Source organism: Aedes albopictus, chromosome 1 (assembly GCF_035046485.1).
Source record: "Aedes albopictus strain Foshan chromosome 1, AalbF5, whole genome shotgun sequence".
NCBI lineage: Eukaryota > Metazoa > Arthropoda > Insecta > Diptera > Culicidae > Aedes > Aedes albopictus.
This window is the reverse complement of record NC_085136.1, coordinates 114,449,885-114,475,353: the sequence shown is the minus strand read 5'-3', so window position 1 is coordinate 114,475,353 and position 25,469 is coordinate 114,449,885. Positions and strand designations below refer to the sequence as shown.

At 40.1% G+C, this 25,469-nt stretch overlaps 2 protein-coding genes across 2 annotated transcripts in view; both read left to right on the top strand.

Moving 5' to 3' along the window:
* Positions 1-25,469, top strand: part of LOC134285124 (uncharacterized) — a 225,755-nt gene that overhangs the window by 109,008 nt on the left and 91,278 nt on the right. The window lies entirely within an intron of this gene.
* The window catches only part of LOC115256060 (uncharacterized), a 35,340-nt gene continuing 29,079 nt past the window's right edge, over positions 19,209-25,469 (top strand). Inside the window, exon 1 of the mRNA XM_029854306.2 lies at positions 19,209-19,811. Coding sequence (XP_029710166.1) covers positions 19,549-19,811 — 263 coding nt within the window. The 5' untranslated portion in view covers positions 19,209-19,548. The remainder of the gene's footprint in view (positions 19,812-25,469) is intronic.

The following is a 25,469-nucleotide window of genomic DNA, read 5'->3' as shown; positions in this document are numbered from 1 at the left end:
GGAGCAACTCCTGGATCAATTCCTAGAGAAATTGTTGGAGGAATTGCTGTAGAAATTCTTGGGGTAACTCCTGGAGAATGTCCTAGAGGAGTTCCTGGTGGTTTTCCTTTGGGAATTCCTGGAGAAATCTTTGGAGGAATTCTTGCAACAATTACTGGATGGATTGCTAGGGGAATCTCTAGATGAACCCTGGGAGAACATTTTTAAAAACGCCCTGCAAAATTCCTGGAGGAATTCCTCGAGGAGACCCTGGAGAAATTCCTGGATGAAATTCTGGAGGAATGCCTGCATGGATATCTGAAGGAATCTCCTGGAAGAATTAGGAGGAATTTCTGGAGGAGTCCCTGAAGCATGAATATCTGGTGGAATTCCTGGAAGGATAGCTGAAAAAAATCCTCGAGAAATCTTTGCAAGAATCCAACGAGGAGGCAGTATTTCAGCCCGGAAACCTTCCTGGAAGAATGCCTAGTAGAATTACTGGTGGAACTCCTGGAGGATTCTCTGAAGCTATTCTTGGAAAATCTTTGGAGGAATTCGTGTAGTAGTTTCTGAGAAAAAAAAAATCCTTTTAGGTATCCCTTAAGGATTTCCTGGATAAATTTCTGTAGGAATTCCTGGTGAAATTCTTGGAAGAATCTCGGAAGCAATTACTGCAGGAATCTCTGAAGGAATGCATTGAGGAAACTTGATTTTTTGGAGAAAAATTCTTCAAGTGATTCTTGGGAGATATCCTAGAGAAATGCCTGTAGGAAGTCCTGAAGGAATTTCTGGCGGAATTTATGGGGGAATCTATAGATGAATTCCTGGAGGAGTTTTTAGAGAAATCCCTGCAGGAATTCTCAGAGGCATCCGTTAAAAAATCCTAGAGGAATTCATGAAAAACATCGTGGATTAATCTAGTGAGGAATATCAGGAACAGTTCCTGAAGAAATCGCAAATGGGAATTTTGGAAGAATCCTTAGAAGAGTTCCTGAAGAAGCTCCAGAAGGAATCCCGGAAGCAATTTCAAGAGGGATTCCTAAGGGAGTCGCTAAACAGTTCCTGGAGGAAGTACTGATTGATTCCTGGAGGGGTTCCTTAAATGTATTCTCCTGAAGGAATCCTAAGAAGAGTTCCTGGGAGAATCTTGGGAGGAATTTTTAAAATAAGGCAGAATTTCTTGGAGGAATCCATGGACGATAGCCTAGAGGAATACCTGTAGGAATTAACAGAGGGATCTCTAGAAATAATCCTGAAGGAATCTCTAGAAGAATTCTTGGAGGAATTTCTGGAGGAATCTCTAGAGGCATTTCTGAAGGAATCCCTGGATGAGCTTTAAGGGGAAGCCCTGCAGTAATTCACAGAGGAATCCCTGGAATAATTCCTGGAGGAATATCTGAAGCAATTCGTGGAGGAATCCAATGAGAAATTACTGGAGGAATCCCAGGAAGAATTCCTGAAGAAATTGCAGAAGCGATTCCAAGAGGTAAAGCATTGTCCAGTTAGAATCCGGACGCAAAGGATAATTTATTATGACGCTCTCAATGATCATAATCATATTTTTTTTACAGCAGTCTGATCATAAACAAGTCCTCTATTGATGGTGAAAATTTCATCGATTTTCTTGCTACGAGTAAAAAGTTATTTCAGATTGAAGACAAGTGAAGGAAAAAAATCTTGCACAAACACGCTGAAAATTAAGCGTGGTCAGGTACGACAGTCGCGAAAAATGTTAATGTCTTTATAACCATTATGTGTGATGTGCAAGGATGTTGTTAACCATGCCATGAGGAAGTGCCCAAGGAAGATTGAAGTTTATGTTCATGGATAAATCAGCTTGGAATTCCAAGATTTGCCAGGAAGTTCGAGCTCTGGACATCGTTTTCTCACATCACGATTTTGACACCAAATGTGTACAAAGATGATAACCTCAAGAATCGCGTGCTGCTTTTCAAAAATGCACACAAGGAATCTGTAGAGGTTTGAACTAATTTGGTGAGCTATCACGACAGCCTGAGATGTGTAGTGGTGTCATCACTGTTGGATAGTGTTTATTAACGAAAAAACACTCAAATTTCGCTTCTTTGGAATTCACTGAATAGCCCTTAATTTCGCAAGAAGAGAAATATTTGGCAAAGTTTCTTTGGAATCCTGATCAGATTGGTAGAGGGTCTCAGGACACTACAGAGATGACCTGATTGTTAAACAAATCCGCCGAAGGGGTTGATGTTAAAATTTACTACCATTGTGCAGATTTTTAATGAAGTAATCACGGAAAAAATGAGAAAATGTTTTAAAAATTAAATTAAATAATTTTAATGATATTTTTCCATGAAACTACAGTAAATTATCTTTGTTTTGAGGGCTTCACCTTTTTTGTTTGTTATTCCACCTCTGAGATATAAGTGATTATCTGCGTTCGGATTCTAACTGGACAATGCTTTATTCCTAAGAGAATCCCAAAACAGTCCCTGTAGAATGTACTGGATTAATTCGTAATTCCTGGAGGAGTCCCTGACATAATTTCAAGAGGAACTCCTGAAGGAATTCTATAAAGTGTTCCTGGGGGAATCCTTGGCGGAATTTTTAAAATAATCCTTGGAGTCGTTCCTGAAAGAAACACAGAAGAAATTCCCGGATGAATCCCTGGAGGAATTCTTGAAAGAAAACCTGGAGGAATTTCTGAAAAAATCCCATGAGGAATCCCGGAAGCAATCCTATGAGAAAAACCTTAGGAAATCCCAGGAAAGCTTTCTTAACAAATTCTGTAGAATTTCTGTAGGAAAAAAAAAAAAATAAATCCATGTCTGCAATAATTTTTGGACGAATCATTGTTGGAATCTTTGAATGTTTTGTACAAAAAGAACTCCTGGATTAAGTTTTAGCTAAACTCTGGTAAAAATTCTGGTATTCTTGCTGAAATACTTCGAATTATTCCAGATTGAATTATTGGAGCAATCACTAGTGGAATTCTTGAAGGAATATATAGAGAAATCCCTGAATAAATCTCTGAAGGAACACTTACAGAAATACCTAAAAAAAATCTGCAGACGGGAATCCCCTGGAGAAATTCCTGGAGGAGTTATCGATGAAAGCACTGGAACAATTACTGGAAGAACTTCTATAGATATCCCAGGAGAAATTTCCGGTAGAATGTCTGGTGAACCCATAGAAGAATTCTTTAAAAATTCTCTGGAGCAATCAATGATGGAATCACTGAAGAAAACTATGGAAAAATTCCTGGAGGAATTCGTCGATGCATCCTTGCAGACTTATCTGTAAATTTTTTTGAAGGAATCGTGGGCTGAATTCTTGAAGCATTTCTTGGAACAAACCCTGAAGCCATCACTATTGGAACCCTGCAAGATGCCCATGAAAGAATTCGTGAAGGAGGAACTCCTGGAGATGTTCCTTTTGGAATTCCTGAAAAAAAAAACTCCATGAAAAGATCCCGATAAATGACTAGAGGAATTTCTGAAGGTTCCTTGAAAGAACTCCTAAAGAAATCTCAGGTATTTTGCTCTTAGCATGACGTTTGTTTAAATTTACTAGTGAAAATTCGTGTAGCAGTAGCGCATTCAACTCTATAGTAGCATATGGTTTTTACAAGGTCTTACCGGAACCAGTTCCGGTATATCTTGAAAATTTGGCATACTGTTTTTGTATTCCATGAATAAAAATCACAAAATTTAGGCATTCAACCAAGCTTGCTTTTTTGATAAAATGCTATGATTAGGATAAGATTAAAGTGGTACTCTTAGAGAAATACTTGGCGAAAGGTCCTATGGTTGTCGACTAAAAAAGTTTGATAATTGTGGATCAAAACCTTAATAATTGGAACTCTTTGAGTTGGCTCGATTTTGAAAAATTAATCTGGCGGCCAGGGGGGGAGGGGCACGGACCCCCTGCCCCCTCTGGCTACGCCCATGGCTTGCCTCCAACTAATTCGTCATCAGATAATGTCATGTTGCCACGAACCAGCCGCTGCTGCCAATGTGGCCGAACCTGCGATATCACAGCTCTTAGAAATGCTTCATTTGATTTACGTACTTCACCAGGGCATTCAGCACGTACATACACTTCCTGTTGAAACTACTTTGTCGCCACGCATGATCCTCACCACGTCTTTCTCAAATGTGATCCGCATTCCACGCTTGCCAACTTTTCGAATCGAGAATAGGTTGTATAGTACCTCCGGAATGTACAGGACTTCATTCACGGTGCTTTTGATCTGACGTTGTCCGACTATCGACCATCTCGGAATAATTGCTGTAGACCTTACCGAACGCCACTACAATCGGGACAGGTCTTTGCAGTTTCTTGACATCTCGAAGACAATCTACAGGACACACCATGTGCTCGGAACCACCTGCATTCAGGATTCACTCGCTTCGCGTGACATCCAATCATGAATGCTTCATCGGAATCTGCAACACTTACTTTTTCCTTCAGCTTCGCCCGGCCTGGTTGTGAACGGCTCCATCCTGCCCTTTTGGTCTTGCTGGACAGTTCATCTTCCTGTGACCTACCTTCCCGCAGGCAAAAAAAAATCAGTTTAGATCCTTTAGCACGTCCTCCGTAAAAGGCAGCTTCGTCGTTCGACACGCTGTCGGTATCGACCTGGCAGTAACCTGGCCTTTACAAAATCTAATGAACACTGTTCCAGTGCAAGTGTCTCCAAGACTATGAGCAGCTGTGAAAAAGACTTCGGCATGGTTAGCATTAGCGTAGTTACGGTATACTCCGTAGATTGGATACTAACAACATTCATGTACCTTTTGCTAATATTGCTCGGATTGCTTTTCGGAACAAGGCCGGAGAGTTAACTTTGCTCCAATCTTATACAATAATAACAAAAGCACAAATGTCATTATTCCCGGCCACGCCCATCTTTACCGTAACTTGGGATAGGGGAAGGAAATGTTGATGTAGCACTTATTTAAGAGGCCTCTGACTCAGTGACACTCCCATAAGTACTACGGAGTGGGTGGTTGGGAGATGTAATATGTAGGTCAAGGATTCGCCTGAAAAGCTGGCGATGGACTCACGGCATTGGTTGTTTACTTGGTTAAAATTTAATCTTTTGAATGCTTGCAATCAAAAGAGATTTTTTTTCTATTTATTTTTTAAATAATTATGTTTCTGCTCAGTGAGAGGCCCAAGCAGAACTGATCCCTCCAGGGTCATCGGAACTTTACAATAAATGTTTGAAACGCGCAATCGAAAGAAAAAAAAGGTGACGATCCTAGAAAAAAACACTCAATTTACATAAAAAACGCGAAAACAACGAAAAAATAAACATCTCAATTAAAAAAAAATCACGTAAAACGAGTTGAACGAAAATAAATCAGAAGAAATTTTTTTTCTTTTTTTTTGTATTAATAAGTATGTTTCTCCTCAGTGCGAGGCCCAAGCAGAACCGATCCATCCAGGGTCAATGGTACTTTGCAATAAATATTAAAAACGCGAGAAAAAAAAAGATAAAAGAAATAAAAAAAAATGGCGACCCGAGAGATAAGAACATCTTACTTTACATTTAAAAATAAACAAAAAAATGTGTTAAACAACAAAAACATCTCAATTTATCTAAAAAAAATCACGTGGAACGAGTTAAAAGAAAACGCGCGAAAAGAAAAAAAAAGTTAGCGATCCAAAAAAACACATCCACACCCGCGACATTACGAAACTCGGCTCGAAGGAAAACGACGCGGATAACGTGGTCTACCCGCCACCGAAATAAGGGATGTTTCGACATCCCGACTGCAGGGTTGCCCGCTTGTACCGTCCCTACACAGTTATGGATCACACACAGTTACGGATCACTTTGATGTTTAAAGTCGAATATCTTGCTCAAAACATATATTTCGGCACGAAATTCATTTTTGTAGCATGATCCTATTTGTTTTCTGAGATAAAAAGTTATTTACAAGAGTTCAATCTAAAAATAAAATGTATTTTAATGCAACGATAGTGTTGTCCTCTCACATCTGCCAGTAAACATCCGAATTCCATAAGAAGCTACCCCTGCAGCGGTAAGCTCTAAAAGTGTCGAAATCCATCAATTTTGATATAAAAATCGCTCGTACACGTTGGATAAGATATGTATGTATCTATTAAAAGAAGTTTTGTTTTATTCTGGGATTCAAATACTAAAATAATGTGACTTTCAACAGTGATCCATAATGTGACCCAAAAACTGATCGTTTGACGCTATTATGGATCACTTTAAACAAATATAGATTTTTGCTCCACTCAACGCTCTTGATACAATATTCTTACCTTAAAGTATCAAAAGTATCATTAAAAAACATGTAACCTTGAAAACCAGGTGTCTTGAAACACAGATTTGTAAAAATAACACTTTAAATGGAGAGCATCACTGAAACCTAGTGACGCACCTCCATCGAAGTAAATGGATTCGGGACTTTTTAATGTTTTCTCTTTATTCCTGTTGTAAAATCGGACACTCCATCAGTAAATTAATCAATGCACTGCGTAGTTTAGCCTTACAAACGCAAATTTATTATTAGAGTTGGGATTTTAAGTAATTTTGCACTGATCCATAATATGGCAAAAATTGATCCATAATGTGTGGGATTCTGTGGAGCTGATCCATAATAAGGCATTTTGTAAACAGTGAAATATTCCTTTTTTACGCGGAAATGACTTGCGATTATTCCTTAAATGGATCGGGAATGAAAAGTTCGAATCAAAACATAGCCAACGGTGCTTTCAAAGTCGTACTTTTTGTTTTCTTTTATTTTTAATTGAATTTTGAAGGTCAAAAATACCACTAAGTGATCCATGACTGTGTACCCACGGTACATCTGAAATAGAAAATAACATTGAGTGGTGATAGACTCACGACAGTAACATAATTTTTGACAATAAATCTCTCAAGACAGAGCCAAACATTACCTTAATCCTCCTGAAACAAATGGTGTATTAAGAAAAACAAAATACAAAAAAATAATAATAAATAAATAAATACAAAAAACACAAACTAAAGTAGACCAAATTTTGATCTTAGAATCTTTCTGCATGTTAATGTTAATTTAAACAAAGCTAGAAAATTTCAAGATCAAATATTTGTCATGGTAGATCTTACGCTGATCTACCCACGTTACGGGACTGAATTGAATTCTCAACAAAAATTAATTACTAAAACAGGATAAGTAAATATCTACTCGAAAATGGTTTGCCCAAAGAAGAGTTTTCAACTTTTTCAACAATTTCCTCGGACCACCTTCACACTCGTCAGCTTCCATACTGGAAACTTAACATCAAAGAAAGGCAAACCAAAATCGTAAATAAGACTAAGAAATGTCAAATAAGGAAATCAATGAAAAATTATACTCAAGTGTCTTGAAATGCATCTTCAATCGGAGCTTCAAAAGAACTGAAAACTTGAGCAGCAGCTCTTGAAATGTTCTTGAGGAAAATCACCACGCAAATCCACCCAACATCAACGGGAAATGGTATTTTGAACAGCAACTCCACAGGAACAACGAAATGCAACCAAAGGAACGTCTTACAACAATCACAACTTCTATTCGTTAACAGTAAGGAAATCCGCCACGCAAATCTGCCAAATCTTGGCGAAATCGCAAAGATCCTCGGAAAAATTTCTTCTCTCCCCAATGCGTTATTTTGAAGAACATAAACGACAAACTTCCGAGAAATGATGACCGCCACATCGGAAATCCTCCACTCTTCATTCGCTCGCAGCTCAACCGAAAACTATAATTACAGGAACCACATTTTTTTTCATTATTACTTTAATTTTGAGATTGTTTCCGAAAGAATCACGCAACCGACAGTTTCTGGTCAGTAATAACCCAAGTAACACACATGTTATATAAAAGTTACGACAGCGCAAGTTTTGGTTGTATAGAAGTTTATTTTACGTTATTTCAACACAATGTTAGAATTACGTAAAATAAACTTCTATACAACCAAAACTTGCGCTGTCGTAACTCTATTATAACATGTGTGTTGCTTGGGAATACACGTGAATATATACACTTCTAGTTCTGGTTAACTTTCAATTTTGCACAGCAATTTGACACGAGCATTTTTTTTCCCTCCGTTGTCATCCGCGGCACACCACGATCTTTTGTGGAAAAGACTTCGGCATGGTCTGCAAAAACTTGTAAACCACCGACCTGTCGTGCATGGTGATATCCGCCGTGGATAGCTAGGACGGTATAACATAAACTTATTAATTAGGCTTCAGTATCCTGGTTTAACGCTTAAGCCAGGGTGAAGGAATCGACCCTTAGTCCCACTAATGCGACAAGAGATATCGTAATGGAAACGAATGTCATGGGTACTCGTAACTTCTCGCTTTCATTGGCTAGGGAGTTCACCCACGGTCTTTTGTCTCGTCTACATGAGCGTTTCATTTCTTCCTTCTTCAATGTAGAATAGCACATACGGGCTACGGCTTTGGCTCCTCGTGCTTTCGATCGTTCTATAGCAGCCTCGGCGTTCCTTCGCTCATCTATCTGTCATATGTGGTCAACTGTTTTATTTGGGTGCGTTGCTCACCGGAATTTTTCTTCCTGGTGGACATGGAGACGTTCTTGATTGTGTTTCATTGATCTTCTACGCCTTCGCCACCTTCAGAAACATCCGTAGCACGATTCTCCAGCTCCTCGACGAGTGACCTTTTCACCGCATCATCTACCAGTTGGCGTATGTTGAACTGGTGCTCGATTTTCTCCTCCTGTCGATGGATTCTAGCAATGCGCAACTGGATCTCGCCGATTATTATGAGATGATGGTTGGAGATGTCGTGTCGTGGCCATGGCGTTCAATGTAGTACTCATACATATGTAGTCCGAATTGTCAGTACCAACCTTCGCGTTGAAGTTGCTCATGAGAATCTTGATTCTTGATGTCATTTGTCAAGACAACATTTAGATTGACTGTAAAAGTATCCTTTCATTATTAGCACCTTCTGGTAAACAGATGCTCGGACATACTTCCTCGATTTAGTTGAAGTCAGACAATAGCGCTCAGACTGCACTAAGGAATGGCAAAGAAAACCATATAACACATGTGATACAGAATAAAATGTGCGCTCATCTACATCCAAGAGAAATGCAATTTTACTGCACCGCAACCGGGGTGCAATGCATTGGCAAATCAGAGTGCCAAAACTGCAATCACAAACGCACTTGATGACCATCCCACTTGATGCGTGCCTATCATTAAGTTCCAATCAGTGCAGCAGCAGTAGTGGGAAATAGGGTTACCCAGTTATTGGGTCCGTCCGATGACAATAGTAATCACGCACCTACGCATTGTGCCTCGTCTCAACCGGCTGGCCAAGAGGCCAAGTGTGCAGTCAGATGCATCCATTCGAATGACCCGTACCATTTCGCCTATGAATGATGGTCAATATAAAACTGCCTAGATTGGCATATGGCGCGTTCAGTTTACCTTGAAACCGGTGGTGATCATGAACGATTGCTGATCGGTGCTGCGTCCCGTCAAGATGAGACAAAATCGGTGGATTGTGGTGGTTTTTCTGTTCCCGCTCGGTGATGTAGTGTTCGGTGGTTCGGTTTGGAAGAGTTCCTTCCGGCAGTTGGCATGGGAAGCGAAGGATTTACTGAAAGTGTGTTCGGCGAAGAACGACTCTCGGTGGGAGTGTTTGAGGGACGAAAGCCTGGCAGCGGTGGACGAGTTTGCCAGCCGTGAAAGGATACCGCTGGTGGGTGGTATCAGTTTGGTTCGCGTAACAAGTGATTATGGAAAGTGAGTGACATGTGGGGGGATACAGTGACTCCAGTTGAATATTCTTGCGTTGAAACAGTTATAGGAGTTCATTAAACCGGAAATTATTTGTCGCTTTATAGGGTTAGAAATTATCCGTAAATGACGTATAGCCCCCCTCCTCTTTCGCAGCATATTTTCCCATACCCAATAGGGTCTGGGACCATTTGGGCAGGAGTACCTATTTTGGATACTTGCTGCTATAACTCAATCAATTTCAAACCAATTTAAATGAATTTTTGTACATGGCTAGATATTGTGCGTATCTTATCGTATTTAAAAAATCAAGTGAATTAGTAGAAAAACGGACTGATTTACAATAGCAAGTGTCCAAAATATGTGCTCCTGCCGAAATGGTCCCAGACCCTACATGGATCGTAAAAAACAACTCCCTTCTCCTTAACATGCTACACAGGTGCGTTGGATAGAGGACCGGATCCGCTGTATAGTGCAGGGATTTCAGATATCCCTTCAACAAATTTTCTTGAGTCTTCTTCAGGAATTTCCCTAAAAAATCTCGAAAGATTTGTTTTGAAACTAGTCAACGGATTCCATCAGGAAATTAATAGAGCAATTTCATAGAGGCTCAATGAAATGGGAAAAAAGTGGTTTATACATTTGGTTCATCCAAGGGCGCTCCCTTTACATTTCTTAAGGAGTTCCTCCAAGAATATTATCAGCATTTTTTGCAGTGGTTTTTCTTTTGCATTTTTTCCATGAATTCTTCTAGAAATCTCTGATTAAATTCGTCTAGGAATTTCTTCAGGGGGTTTTCCAGAGATTCCTTCAAATAATTATATCTTCAAAAGCTGCAATTCCGTTATAATTTTTTTCACACACAATTTTAGAAATGCATCTGGGCTTTTCCTCTAGGCATTCAGATTTTTTTCCAGAAACTCTTTCGAAAACTTATGTTGAAATTTTGCCAGGGGTTTTTCAAAGTATTTTTATTTAGGGATTCTCTCAGGCATTTATTAAAAAAATCTGCAAGATAATTCTCAATAGATTCTTCTTGAATTTCTCCAGGGGTTACTACAGAAGAACCCAGTCAACCAACCAGTGATCGTATAAGATGTTGAATAAGATGTTAAAGTGGAGGCGATATGCGTACATGTTACATGCGCCTAAATAGAAGCATGCACGTATATGTCCTTCACTTTATCATTTTATGCAACATCTTATACGACTACTGGTTGCCTGGAAAGTTGTAATCCTTTAAGGATTGTTTTGGATATATTCAGACCTTTATTCAAGGATTCTTTCAGATATCTTTTTCGAAATTTCTCTGAGGATTCCCTTAGTCATTCCTGCTAAAGTAACTCAATAGTCTGTGGCTTGAAGTTTTTTAGAAAATTTTGAATAAATTCTTCTATGAATATTTGCAAAGAGCTTTCCAGTTCTTCCAGGTGCTGTTTCAAAGATTTCTTCAAAAAAATCTTTTTTTTTTAAAAAGATGTTTACCAATTCCTTCAGAAGTTATTTAAGAAACTCTTCCAAGAATTCTTCCTTAAGAATTTCCAAGAGCTCTTCCAAGAATCCCTTTAAAAAATCCTCAGGAATATATTGAAGAATTTCTTTAAGAGTTCCATCAGTAACTTTGTTTACCACTTCTACAGGGATTTACGCAGACATTTAAGAAATGATTTCTTAAGAAATTTCTCTGCAGCAATAGGAGTTCATCAAAAAAATTCTCAGGAATTATTTGCAGAGTTCCTCCGGAAGTTTCTCATGATTTTTTTTTCTATGAATCAAGGAGGTATCTTAAGATGATTTCTTTTCTGGTGTTCTCTCAGGCAAGCATCCAGGTATTCCTCCAGTGGTAACTTAAAAAAAAACTGCTCAATGAATTTTTGTTCGAATTTCTGAAAATTTTCGAGAATTTCTTCTAGTTCTAAGAATCTAGGTGTCGCTAAGGTGTTTTTATGGGATTTCTTCAGAAAATCCCGCAGGGATTTCTTTAGAAGTTTTTCAGAAATTCTTTCAAACATTCTCCCGGTATTTTTATGAAATTTTTGAAAGCATAGAAGTTTGGCAAATACATCTAAAGCTATTCCTTTGAAGAAATCCCGGGAAATATTTCTGACGGAACTGCAGGAACATTCTCAAGGGTTTCCCCTTGAGAAAATTTTCGATGGAATCTCTGCAGAATTTTTATCGGAATGCTTAGAGAAATTTCTTAAAAATTTCATGGAATTTTTATTTTTGAAAAATTGCTTGTTGGAGCGGACCTGGTGTGATGGTTAGTACACTTGACTATCACGCCGAGGACCTGGGATCGAATCCCACTCCCGACAAACTCGCAAAAAGTGAGTTCTTCCTTCGGAAGGGAAGTAAAGCGTGGGTCCCGAGATGAACTAGCCTAGGGCAAAAAATCTCGTTAATACAGATAAAAAAAAAAAAAAATTGCTTGTTGAAATTTACAAAGAACTCTCTGAATTCCGATGAGTATTTAGGTAGAGATGTTTTTGAATGATTTCCAAAAAAAATCTGAAGGAATTCGAGCAGGAATTTTTGGAAAAAATCCAGGAAATAATCCCAGGAGACATTTCTGATGGAACTGCAAGAGAAATTAAAAGAAAAATCCATGTAGAAATTTCTGCTATATTTTTTCAAGGAATTCTTGGAGAAACCCTTGAAAGAATTTCCGAAGGAATCTCTGAAAGCTTTTTATTGAAATGTTTAAAAAATACTTCATGGAAGAATTATTGAGAAAAAAAATGCTGTGAAAATTTCTCCTGTGAAAAGAACTCCGTCAATTTGGAAGAGTGTTTATGAGATATTTTGGAAAAATTTCCTGAAAGAATTCCTAAAGTAATTCAAGCAGAATTTTTTGAAAAAAAAAAAATCCCCGAAGGAATTTTTTAAAAAAAGATTCGATAGAATCTCTGTTTAAATCTCAGGAAGAATTCTTGAAAGAATCTCTAGATGATTGTCTGAAGAAATCCTGGAAAAATCCCTGGTATTAATCCCAGGAGAAATTTTTGAAAAACTTTTAGGATAACTCCTTGAGAAACCTTTGATGGAATTCCTAGAAATTTTTTTCGATTAATTATGAAATTGTTGGTGGAATCCTTAAAAAAATCTTGATTGATTTTCTAAAAGTTCTCCTGGGATAATTTGTGGACGTATGTCTGAAGAAATCGCTGAAGGAGAAACGCCTAGGAGAGTTCCTGCTTAATTCTTGCCTGAATTACTGAAAGCTAAAATACAAGCATCTCTGGGCACATTCCTGCGGTAATTTTAAATTGAATGCCCATAGCATTTCCTGAACAAATCTCTGGTGGACTTTTTGAAGAAATACCTGTACAAATTTCTGAAGGAATCTCTGGAAAACTGTCTAGAGAAACTACTGAATGAATGTTTGAAATAATTATCTGAGCAATGTCCATAGAACTCTTAAAGAAATTCTTAAGGGAATATCTGAAGGAGTCTCCGGAGAAATTTATTAATGAATCTCTGGGAAAATTTCAGAAGAGTCTACTGAAGGGATTTCTGGAAGAAAACTTGATAGATACTAAGACCGAGTTCTTGGAGTAATTTCTAACGAACTCATAGAACTACTTTGGAATGAATCCGTTGAAGATTTCTTAAAGGAACCCTTAGATAAATTTCGGAAGGAATCTCCAGGGACATTTCATAAGGAATCCCTGCAAGAACCCGTGTTCTTTAAATTCCACTGTTTGCGGATTCAGAGGGTCGATTGTTTAGGCTTCAGTTCAATTTCTCACACACCTTCTGCAGTCCTTTCGATAGTGACAAATTCACCCGCGTTTACTTCACACTACGCACTCTTTCGTTATTGGCGAAAGAAATACCTTTCAGACGATTTAATTTAATGCACGTATCTTTCAGTGGAAATCTACACTTTTTATTATAACGCGAAACCGACTTCAAAACATTATTTTTGGGGTAACAACTTGCACGACGCCATCTGAACCTGGGTGGAGGCCAATGATCATCGCAAGTGGCAAGCATAGTGGTGGCATGTAGTCTTCTCGGAGGACACCAATAGCTCCAACTTGGATAGGGTTGATCGGCAAATTCTTTGAGGAAACCTGCAGCTGCGTGAGGTACCGCTTGCTCCATCGTTGCCAGAAGCGCTGGAACATTTGCTGTGTTTGCTGGTAGTGGTCAAGGTGGTTTATGGGAATGGTCATTAAATTGGGCTCTGGTAGTGCTTTCATGGCCGAGCCAATCAAAAAAAGGGGGGTGAGGACTTCAAATTCATCGGATCATCGGATAGGGGTCATCGGATAGAAGAGATAGAGGTCTGGAGTTCAGTTTAGCGGTGATCTGCACCAGACGTGTGGTGAAGTTGTCATAAGACTACTGTCTCAGGCCAACCTCTTTCTTTAACACAGTCTTTATGGAACGTACGAAGGCTTCCCATAATCCCCCACACTTTGGAGCGCGTGGAGGAATGAACTGCCATATAATTCCTTTCTGGGAGCGTTCCTTGGTGGTAGCAGAGTAGCTGAGTGGATCGTTGAGCAGGTCGTACAACGCTCGTTGCGAGCTCCAAAGATTTTTTTTTAGCATTGTCCGAATGTATTTCGGCAGGAATCCCTCGGTAGCCGATGAACCTTCGCAGGACTGAGATGAAACTAGCAGTAGAGAGATCGTTAGACATCTCTAGGTGCATGGTTTTGTCGAAAAGCAAATGCATACTGCAATATACACCTTGGCTGAAGTGGTGTTTCGACGTGCAGGCTTAAAGTAGAACGGCCCGTAATAATCTACACCGGTGATCAGAAATGGTCATCCTGGGCGAAAGCGACCAGTCGGTCGGTAGTTGCCCCATAGGTTGTTGAATAGGCGTTGGGTTAGCTCGAAAGCATTGAACGCAGTTGCGCAGCACAGCATTGATGACACGTTTGCCAAAATTCATGACGTATATTTCGGACAATGTGAGCTGAGGTTCACTGTGGAAGTTATGGGATTGAAAGAACTGTACTACGAAGGCTCTGAATGGATGATGACCTGGTAGAACGGCAGGACGTTTGACAGGCGGAGACGTCCACCGATTCTAAGAACTCCGTCGTTATCCAAGAACGGAAAAAGTTTCTCCAGGTTCCAAGGCAAAGAAGAACGGAGGCTGAACAGTTCGTTGGGGATCGACCCACTTAAAACACATTCTCTCTCTTTCTTACCTTCGCGGTACGCCCGTTAGGGATGACTTCGAGAAGGGGGGGGGGCGTAGATGAGTACACTCTAATAGTAAGCGTTCCACCAGCTACCGCTCTCCCCTGGAGGCCCGGCGGGTTCTGGCTAGTACTTAGACTACTACTGAGCCGCTCGCGCAGAGGCTTCGTGCCAAAAGGCGACATGTGCCGAGATAATTACGGAAATATTTTCACGAGCGAGCGTGAGGTGGTCGAGAGGTGGCGGCAGCATTACGATGAGCACCTCAATGGCGACGTTGCAAGTACCGAAGGTGGCGTGGTAACAGATCTAGAAGTATGTGCACAGGACTTCCGGCCCCTGACCTCCAAGAGATTGAGGAGGAGGTTGGCCGGCTGAAAAACAACAAAGCCGCTGGAGCAGATCAACTACCAAGCAAGCTTCTTAAATACGGTGGAGAAGCACTGGTGAGAGCACTACATTGGGTCATTACCAAGATTTTGGAGGAGGAAGTATTACCGGAGGAATGGATGGAAGGTATCGTGTGTCCCATCTACAAAAAGGGCGACAAGTTGGATTGCGGGAACTACCGCGCGATCACACTACTGAGCGCTGCCTACAAGATACTCTCTCAAATTTTATGCCGCCGTCTATCACCGATTGCAAGAGAGTTCGTGGGGCAATATCAGGCTGGATTTATGGGTGAACGCGCTACAACGGACCAGATGTTCGCCATCCGTCAGGAGTTGCAGAAATGCCGTGAATACAACGTGCCCACACATCACTTGTTCATCGATTTCAAATCGGCGTATGATACAATCGACCGAGAACACACAGATCGAAAAGATAGTGTAAATATCTGTGACATATAATGCACATGATTGGAGCGTGGGATTTCACAGAAGTTTACACGATATATCATGTAAAAGTCTTAAAATATCATGTAAACTTCCATTATATGTCATGTAATTCAGCATGACTCTGAGTATTTACATGACATATAACACAAATTTATCATATCATGTAAGCCGCCATAAAACTAAATTTGCATGACTAAAATTAAGTTTACATGACCTGTAAACCTCATTATTTTTATCTGTGCAGCTATGGCAGATTATGCACGAATACGAATTCCCGGATAAACTGATTGATCCAGGCGACGATGGATCGAGTGATGTGCGTAGTTCGAGTATCAGGGACACTTTCGAGTCCCTTCGAATCTCCAGCTGCTTGGTTTCGCCGATGATATTGATATTATTGCTCGTAAATTTGAGACGATGGCGGAAACGTACATCCGACTGAAGAGTGAAGCCAAGCGAATCGGATTAGTCATTAATGTGTCGAAGACAAAGTACATGATGGCAAAGGGCTCCACCCAAGTAGCAAAATTAATTTTATGATGCTTTGGAAGTATTCTTGAACACCTATTCTTTAAAACCATGCATAAACCAAATTGCTCTGCAAAACGACGTCAACTCAACCATAAACCCGCCATAAGGCTAAAGAGGCCCATCCTAAGATGCTCTTGGAGAGTTGATTATAAGATTTTCTTAAAACTTGTTGTACTTCCCAAGATGTCCTGTAGGCGAATTGATCTCTCATTGAAGAACTCTTCAAGTGCACGATAAAACGATAATAAATTTGTCAGTTTTTGTTGCTGCTGCAGCTTTTATGTTGAAAGATAAGTGAAATTAAATCTCAAAATAAACACTATGAAAATGATACGTTATTGTAATCGGAATTAATTAATAACACAAATTGGGCATATTTCCGTGGTGTAACAAGGTTGTCAACTGTGAAGCAAAATTCATCGTATATATGTTGCAAGATACTTCCAAAAATTGCAACGCGCTTCGATAATAATGCGATAATACCATATTTAAAATTATTATTCCTGGTAATTAGAACATTTTTCTTCAGTTTTCTCAACATGGCTTCCATTGAAATGCTGGTCGATGGTCGGTCCATTATCGATGGTTTAATTAGCACCACCATAAGAACGTCATAAACTACTTTCAACTCAAACAAGAGTTAAATGCGTTAGTCAAGTGTAATAGGATTTATAACGTTCTCAATACAACTTAAGCAAGGATAAAAAGTGTTGATCAAGAGTACTCAGGTTTATAACGTTCTTGATGCAGGTTTATACAAACTCCACCGAGAACGTCATAAATCTTGGATGTAAAATTGTAAACAAACAATACATTATCGAACCGTGGTGAACTATGTGGGCCTCGTTCGACTAATTTAATTATTGGTACGGTACCGTTGTCAACCAGGAACATCTCTCCCGAGAACCGGCCTTTAAGCGGTGCAACGCTTCATTCCTCCAGTCAGCATTTTCAACAGGTAAGTAGTTGTTGTTTATCACAATGCTAAAAATGATCGGCAGGCCGATAAGTTGATACCCCGATTGCACGGGAATCGACGTTCCTGCATGACCAAACCAACCTTTTCGGATGCTGCTACCGGAGGAATTTGGCACTGCACCGCGTCGAGGTTGGTTTTCTGGATATGTGTTCCTAATTGGCAGTGATAATAAAACGATGAGAATCATAATTGGATGCTTGAGTTTTTTTTATTTTTCGTGTGCCAACAGTTGCTCTCGCTCAAGAATGATTAATTGAAGATAACTACGAGAGCCCTATAAAACTGAAAATAAGTTCAACAGTTCTTGTTGTGTTTTTAGTTTTATGGACTGAACCCCAAGTATTCTTGGAGGTGTTTTTAAAACCACATATTGATGAAGAACAGTTGTGCTCAGCTGAAACTCTGATAAGATCAACTAGAATATGTAATGGTCTAATAAAACTATCATAAAAATAAATAAAACCAAATAGAATCAAGATTGTTACTTGGGCAGGGAGGAATCACCGCGCCCGCCACCCCGAATTCATATCGACGGTGATGAAATCGAGGCGGTTGAAGAATTCGTGTACTTGGGCTCACTGGTGACCGACGACAACGACACCAGCAGAGAAATTCAGAGGCGCATTGTGGCAGGAAATCGTGCTTACTTTGGACTCTGCAGAACTCTACGATCGAATAAAGTTCGCCGTAACACGAAGTTAACCATCTACAAAACGTTGATTAGACCGGTCGTCCTCTGTGGGCACGAAACATGGACCCTACGTGCAGAGGACCAACGCGCCCTTGGAGTTTTCGAACGGAAGGTGTTGCGTACCATCTACGGCGGAGTGCAGATGGAAGACGGGACTTGGAGAAGGCGAATGAACCACGAGCTGCATCAGCTGCTGGGAGAACCAACCATCGTCCATACCCCGAAAATCGGGAGGCTACGGTGGGCGGGTCACGTCATCAGGATGTCGGATAGCAACCCGACTAAAATGGTTCTCGAGAGTCATCCGACCGGTACAAGAATACGTGGAGCGCAGCGAGCTAGGTGGGTCGACCAAGTGGAGGACGATCTGCGGACCCTACGCAGGGTGCGGAACTGGAGGCAAACAGCCATGGACCGAGTAGAATGGAGGCGGCTACTATGTACAGCAGAGGCCACCCCGGCCTTAGCCTGACCGGTAAGGTAAGTTTGGCTCCTCGTGCTTTCGATCGCTCTATAGCAGCCTCGGTGTTCCTTCGCTCATCTATCTGACATATGTGGTCAACTGTTTTCTTTGGGTGCGTTGTTGACCGGAATTATTCTTTCTGGTGGACATGGCGACTTTCTTGATTATGTTTTATTCATCTTCTACGCCTTTTGTCACCTTCATAAACATCCACAGCACGATTCTCCAGCTCCTCGACGAGTGACCTTTTCACCGCATCATCTTCCAGTTGGCATATGTTGAACTGGTGCTCGATTTTCTCCTCCTGTCGATGGATTCAAGCAATGCGCAACTGGATCTCACCGATTATGAGATGATGGTTGGAGATGTCGTGTCGTGGCCATGGCGTTCAATGTAGTGCTCATACATATGTAGTCCGAATTGTCAGTACCAACCTTCGCGTTGAAGTTGCTCATGAGAATCTTGATGTCATTTGCCAAGACAACATTCAGATGGGCTGTAAAAGTTTTCTTTGTCTTGCACTTCGGCCGCATTGGTTTGGCGCGTGTTCTGAATTTGGCCACATTTATCCTTTCATTATTAGCATGCTATAGCACTTTCTGGGTAAACAGATGCTCGGACATACTTCCTCGATTTAGTTGAAGTCAGACAATAGCGCCCAGACTGCACTAAGGAATTGCAAAGAAAACCATATAACACATGTGATACAGAATAAAATGTGCGCTCATCTACATCCAAGAGAAATGCAATTTTACTGCACCGCAACCGGGGTGCAATGCATTGGCAAATCAGAGTGCCAAAACTGCAATCACAAACGCACTTGATGATCAGCCCACTTGATGCGCGCCTATCATTAACTTCCAATCAGTGCAGCAGCAGTAGTGGGAAATAGGGTTACCCAGTTATTGGGTCCGTCCGATGACAACAGTAATCACGCACCTACGCATTGGGTCCCGTCTCAACCGGCTGGCCAAGAGGCCAAGTGTGCAGTCGAATGCATCCATTCGAATGACCCGTACCATTTCCCCCTATGAATGATGGTCAATATAAAACAGTCCAGATTGGCATATGGCGCGTTCAGTTTACCTTGAAACCGGTGGTGATCATGAACGATTGTTGATCGGTGCTGCGTCCCGTCAAGATGAGACAAAATCGGTGGATTGTGGTGGTTTTCCTGTTCCCGCTCGGTGATGTAGTGCTGGGTGGTTCGGTTTGGAAGAGTTCCTTCCGGCAGTTGGCATGGGAAGCGAAGGATTTACTGAAAGTGTGTTCGGCGAAGAACGACTCTCGGTGGGAGTGTTTGAGGGACGAAAGCCTGGCAGCGGTGGACGAGTTTGCCAGCCGTGAAAGGATACCGCTGGTGGGTGGTATCAGTTTGGTTCGCGTAACAAGTGATTATGGAAAGTGAGTGACATGTGGGGGGATACACAGTGACTCCAGTTGAATATTCGTGCATTCAAACAGATTTTTTGTCGTTTTATTAAGTTCGTAGTATGTAAAATCTTAGACTCCCCTCCCCTTAACATGCTACGCGGGAGCGCTGGATAGAGGACCAGAGATACTGTATAGTGCACTACGTTCGACGTTAGGTTTCACTGATGGATTTTTAAGAAAAATCGCTTGTCGCGAGTGAGCAGTGCTGTCATGGAAAAATCAGAACTGGTTACTCAAGGTTTCCATTTTTGCGCCCCTATACTGGTACGTCCCCATGGACATGACTTATTGTGCCTAATTGAGATCTATTCCGGGGAAACCCCTCAATGAATTATTTTTTCCTGAATTTTTTTCTGAAATTGTCGCGGAACAGGCGTTTTTGCACGAATTTCATTTATGACTTCAACAAGTATCCTTCTTGCCGGGGCCCGTAACGTAGTGGCTACACGTTCACTTCATAAGTGGATGGTCATGGGTTCGATCCCAGCCCCGACACTAGCAATTTTTCGTCAGTTGCTCTTCCTCCCGAGACCAGCTGACACCTGACCCTCTTCTGACCATATGCTCTAACGGACCCAGAAACTTGGATATCGGCTAACGGCAACTCATAATGGACCCTCAATTGGACTGGAAAATAAACAAGAGCCACATCTCAACACCCTCGTGCTCATCCATGGACAGGGTAGAAAAGTGACAGCAGCTCAACGCCAACCAGTTCGATATAGTAGAATTATAATAGAATACATTTAGGTGCTGTACAAAGTGTAAGTGGGCCACCAATTGGAATCGCTCGCGTAGTGCCCTAGTGGACGAAAGAGCTGTAACTTAGGTTAAGTGGTTGAAGAATAAAAAAAAGTATCCTTCCTTCCTATCCTTCCTTAAACTTCTTTAGAATACATTCCTTCTCATATGCTGTTTTAGAATTTAGAATTTTCATAGAAACAAATTTTTTACAGTATCCCCAAGAAAAAAAATCAGCAAGAATTTCTCCAAAAATTCCTACAGGTATCCCTTTAGAATGCATTCCTATGTTTATGTATTTCTTTGAAAATTTCTCCAGTGATTTAAGAAAATCCTCATAGATTTTTTTGATTCTTCTTCAGGAGTTCATCAAGATTTTTTTTCGAGAGTCTACGGGTTTCATCAGGAAATTACTTTAGAAATTCTTCCTGGCATTTCTTCGAGGATTTTTTTTTTAGAAAATTAACTCAAGGATTACTACAAAAGTTCATGCAGGTATTCTTTCATGTAATTCTTCAAACATTTCTGAAGGAGTTCCACCAGAAATATTACCAGAATTTACTGCGGGGGGTTCTCTTTGGAGGTTTTCCAGGAATTCTTCTAGAAATCTTTCAAAAAATTTGTCTAGGAGAAGTTTGTTTACAGATTCTCGGAAATTATTTCAGAGAATCTTCCAGAATTCCTCTGGGCTTTTCCTTTACAAATTTTTATTTATTTTCCGGAAGCTCTTTCAGAAATTATTGTTGTAATTTTTCTCAAGAAATTCGTTTACGGATTTCTTCAAGGGTTTTTTTTTCCAGAGATATCACTAAATATATCCTAAATAAAAATATGCAATTCCAGGAGAAACTTGTTTACAGGTATTCGGAGATTCTTTCAGAGATTCTATTGAAAATTTCACTTGGCTTTTCCTTTAGAGGTTCGTTCAGGTATTTCTCTATATATTGAGGGATTATCTTATGCATTTATCAAGAAATTTTCAAGAAAATTCTCAATAAATTCTTCTTGAAATTTCTTCAGGGGTTACTACAAAAAAGTTGTATTCCTTCAAGGACTGCTTAGGATTTTACTTCAGGGATTCTTTCAGAATTCTTCTGACTATGCTTCAGAAATTTCTCTGAAAATTCTCTGCAGAAATTATTTAAGAGTCCATTCCTTGGAATTTCTTTAACAAATTTCCAAGAAATTCTTCTTTGAATATCTGCAGAGAGCTCTCCTTTTCTTCCTGGTATTCTTTTAAAGATTTCATAAAAAAATATTTTTTATTCATTGGTCCTGGAACTTTTATGCTTTTTTTCAGGACTTTCATAAAAAAATATCCAGATGTTTACTAATTCCTTTAAAAATTACATATGAAATCTTCTCAGAATTCATTCATAATTGTTCCCAAGAGCTCTTCCAAGGATTCCTTCAGTAAATCCTCTGAAATATATTGAAGAAAATCTTCAAGAGCTCCATTAGTACCTTTGTTTGCCACTTCTGCAGAAATTGACGCTAACATTTTAAGGAGATTCCTTAGCAAAATCCTCTGTGGATTTCTCCAGAAATTCAACCAAAAATTTTTCAAGCAATTTTTTTTGGAATTTTACAGAGAATTTACAGAGTTTCTCTCGAGATTTCTCATGATTTTTTCTCTATGAATTAAAGTGGTATCTTAAGGAGCTTTTCTTGGTATTCTCTCGGGCATTCATCCAAGTATTCCTCCAGAGATAACTTCAAGGGAATTTTGTTCAGGATTTGATTTATCTTTTTTATGGAGACTTTCAGCTTTTGGCTGGTTCGTCTCTTATTCCTCCAGGAATCCGTCTAGAAAGTTTTTAAACATGACTTCTAGGAGTCTTGGTGTTACCAGGTGTTTTTAAGTAATTGCTTCAGGGTTTCGTTCGAGAATTCTTCCTGTTTTCTTGTTGCTATTTCTGATAGAGTTTCAAAAAAAAAAAAACCATTGGAAGAATATCTTAAACAATTCCTTCAGGATTCTTTGAAGAAATCCCTGGAAATATTTCTGACGGAACTTCAGGTACAATTTGTAAAAAAAAGCTGTAGAAATTATTGGAGGAGCCTTGAAAGACTTTCCGAAGAAATCCCTGTAGGATTTGTATCGGAATGTTCAGAGGAATTTCTGCAAATCTTCAATGAAGAATGGTTGAGAAACTTGCAGAAACTTTGCTTGCAGAAATTATTCAAGAACTCTTTAAATTTTGAGATACTTTTAAAAAAATGCAAGCAGGAACTTTTGAAAAAAAAACTGAAATGATTTGTAAAAAAATCTCAGGAAGTACTCTTGTATTAAACTCCAGAGGGATATCTGAAGAAATTCCAGATAAATTCTTGAATTAATCCCAGAAGGCATGTCTGAAGAACTTCCAGCCTCAGGAAACCTTGGGCGCCTAGAAAAGTTTCTGTTAAGCTACCTAGAAAAGAAAATCTTTATTCCTTTAGAAACTCATAGGAAATATTTCTGTATTTTTTTATAATTTTTGAAGAAATTCTTAGAGTTATCTTTAAGAGGAAATTCTGGAGAAATTTCTAGGAAAATATATGGAGGAATATCTGGAGAAAACCTCGATGTTATCTCTGATTTATTGCAGGAAACCCTGGAGAAATTTCAGCCGGAATTAAAAAATAAAACTGCAAGAATCTCTGGACACATTCCTGCGAGTATTTTCAATTGAACACCAAAGCAGTTCCGGGGAAAAACTCTGGTGGACTTCTTGTAGAAACACCTGTACGAATTTCTGAAGGAATCTCTGGAGGGTTTTGTAGAGAAACTACTGGAAGAATTTATGAAATAATCTTTGAAACAATTTCTGCAGAAAATTCTGAAAGAATTCCTGGACAGGATTTTTTTAACGAATCCCTAGAAGAATTTCTGAAGTAATTCCTGGTAAAGTTTCCAAATGAACCAATGGAAATCTACCTTTGGGATTGGATAAATTCTTAAGGTATTATCTGAAGGCAGACCCGGAGAAATTTCTTAATGAAACCCTGGAAGAATTTCTAAAAAACCAGCTTGTGGACTTTCTGAAAAAAACCTTGATAGACTTTAAGACCGAATTGCTGGAGTAATTCTTTAAGAATTCATGGAGCAATTTTGGAAAGAAATCGGTAGAAAATTTCTTGAAGGAACTCTTACATAATTTCTGAAGGAATCTCCTGGGAAATTTCTAAAGGAGTCCCTGGAAAAAATTCTCATGTAAACTTTAGAAGAATTTCTATAGGAGTTTGTGAAAGATTTTTCTAAGAAATTCTTGGATAAATTTCTGGAGTAATTCTGAATTTTTGATTTTCTGAAAGAATCGCTGAAAGCATTTCTGTAAGAATCCATGGATGTTTTTTTCGTACGGATATCTGAAAGAATCTAGATGTGCTTAAAGTACATTTAAAAGGAATCCTTGAAAGACTTCATAAAAGAAATTCTTGGGAGATTTTCTAGAGGAATCCATGGTGCGATTTTGGAGTCAATCCATGATTTTTTCCTTTTTTTCAAACACAGGCTGTTCTGTGTTTGAAAAAAGTAACGTGTGCAGTGTTCAGTCAGCCCAACCACCATTTGGCCTGAATCATTGATAAGATGGCCTTCAACACTAAGCTGAGAAACAGGTATTGCCCCCAGTGAGGACGTCACGCCAAGCAGAGGACAGTTTTCTTCTATAAGCAATGATGAGATAATCTGTTCATCAAACACCCAAGTGGGAGTCTCAGGTAGTGTGGGGTTGGGGACCGCCAACAACAGCCAAGGACTACACCAGCCTGGACTCCACTACTAACCTCCTAAACCACTCATTGCCGACAAGCCCTACTTCTCTCCGGGAGCACTTAGAAGGCATTACACCAAAAGAGGCTAATGTACAGCGCACCCTCAAAATTAGCTGCGTGGGGTGGCAGTAACAAATATCAATAACCAGCTCTTCAGAAGGACACCAAGTTAATGTGCTGACTCATTCAATTCCCTGTTGGGCTTGAAACTCCCTTCGTCCTCGGAAGGCTGGCAGGGACCACACCATGCCATGTCTGCTTCCAACTGCCTTGATACTGTGTGCAATTTAACCTTCTGAAAGCTAAGGCGCAATCAGCTAGTACATAGAAGGACTTGCCGACTTGAGACCTCCACCTGCCCGGGTCTTACCGTCGACCCATCTTCATTTGCAGGCTCGGATCCAAACCATTAGACCGACGTTACGATAGAAATGTTACCTGGATGTTCTCCGCATGATTACTTATTCGGTTGAAAGGTTCTAGTTCAGCCGCAGGACACCAGTCGACTCCGAACCCTTGGACCACCTCTTGTTTAGTGCTAGCACTAGCCAATAGCCACTCATCGAATACACGTGGGTCTACGGATGGGTTCCCCTCCTTTAGCGCCGTCTATAAATTATGTAACGCTCTATGGACCGAGCGTTGCGGCCCATACATCCATCCATTTTTTAGTATTGTCATACAAAAAAGCGTTACGGAGGAGAGAGGGAAGGTCAAAAATGACGATTTTAGCGTTACATAATAAATGGATGCTGCCTTTGGCAACAGTACGAGGTTATGTTGCTTCCAAACCTCTGGAAAAACTCCCTCGATTAGGTATTTCCGCACAGTAGACGTGAACATCCCGGGAGCCTCTGCGCCTCTGCAATATCTTTCGAGGCCAAGTTTGGAACTCTGTCGGGATCTGGGGCCTTACAAACTCTAAAGGATTTAGCAATCCCCGCATGTTCCTCATTGGTGACCTTCTCCTGATCACCAGCCTCAGTTTCCAACTATCCTACGTAAGGAGGCCAAGGAATAGGATCATGACGCGGATGAAAGCCCCTCGATGAGCCTGTAACATCTTTGGAGACTGCTCTGTAGGAGCCATTACTCATCTTGTCTTGGCCATCACGATCCTGTAGGCAT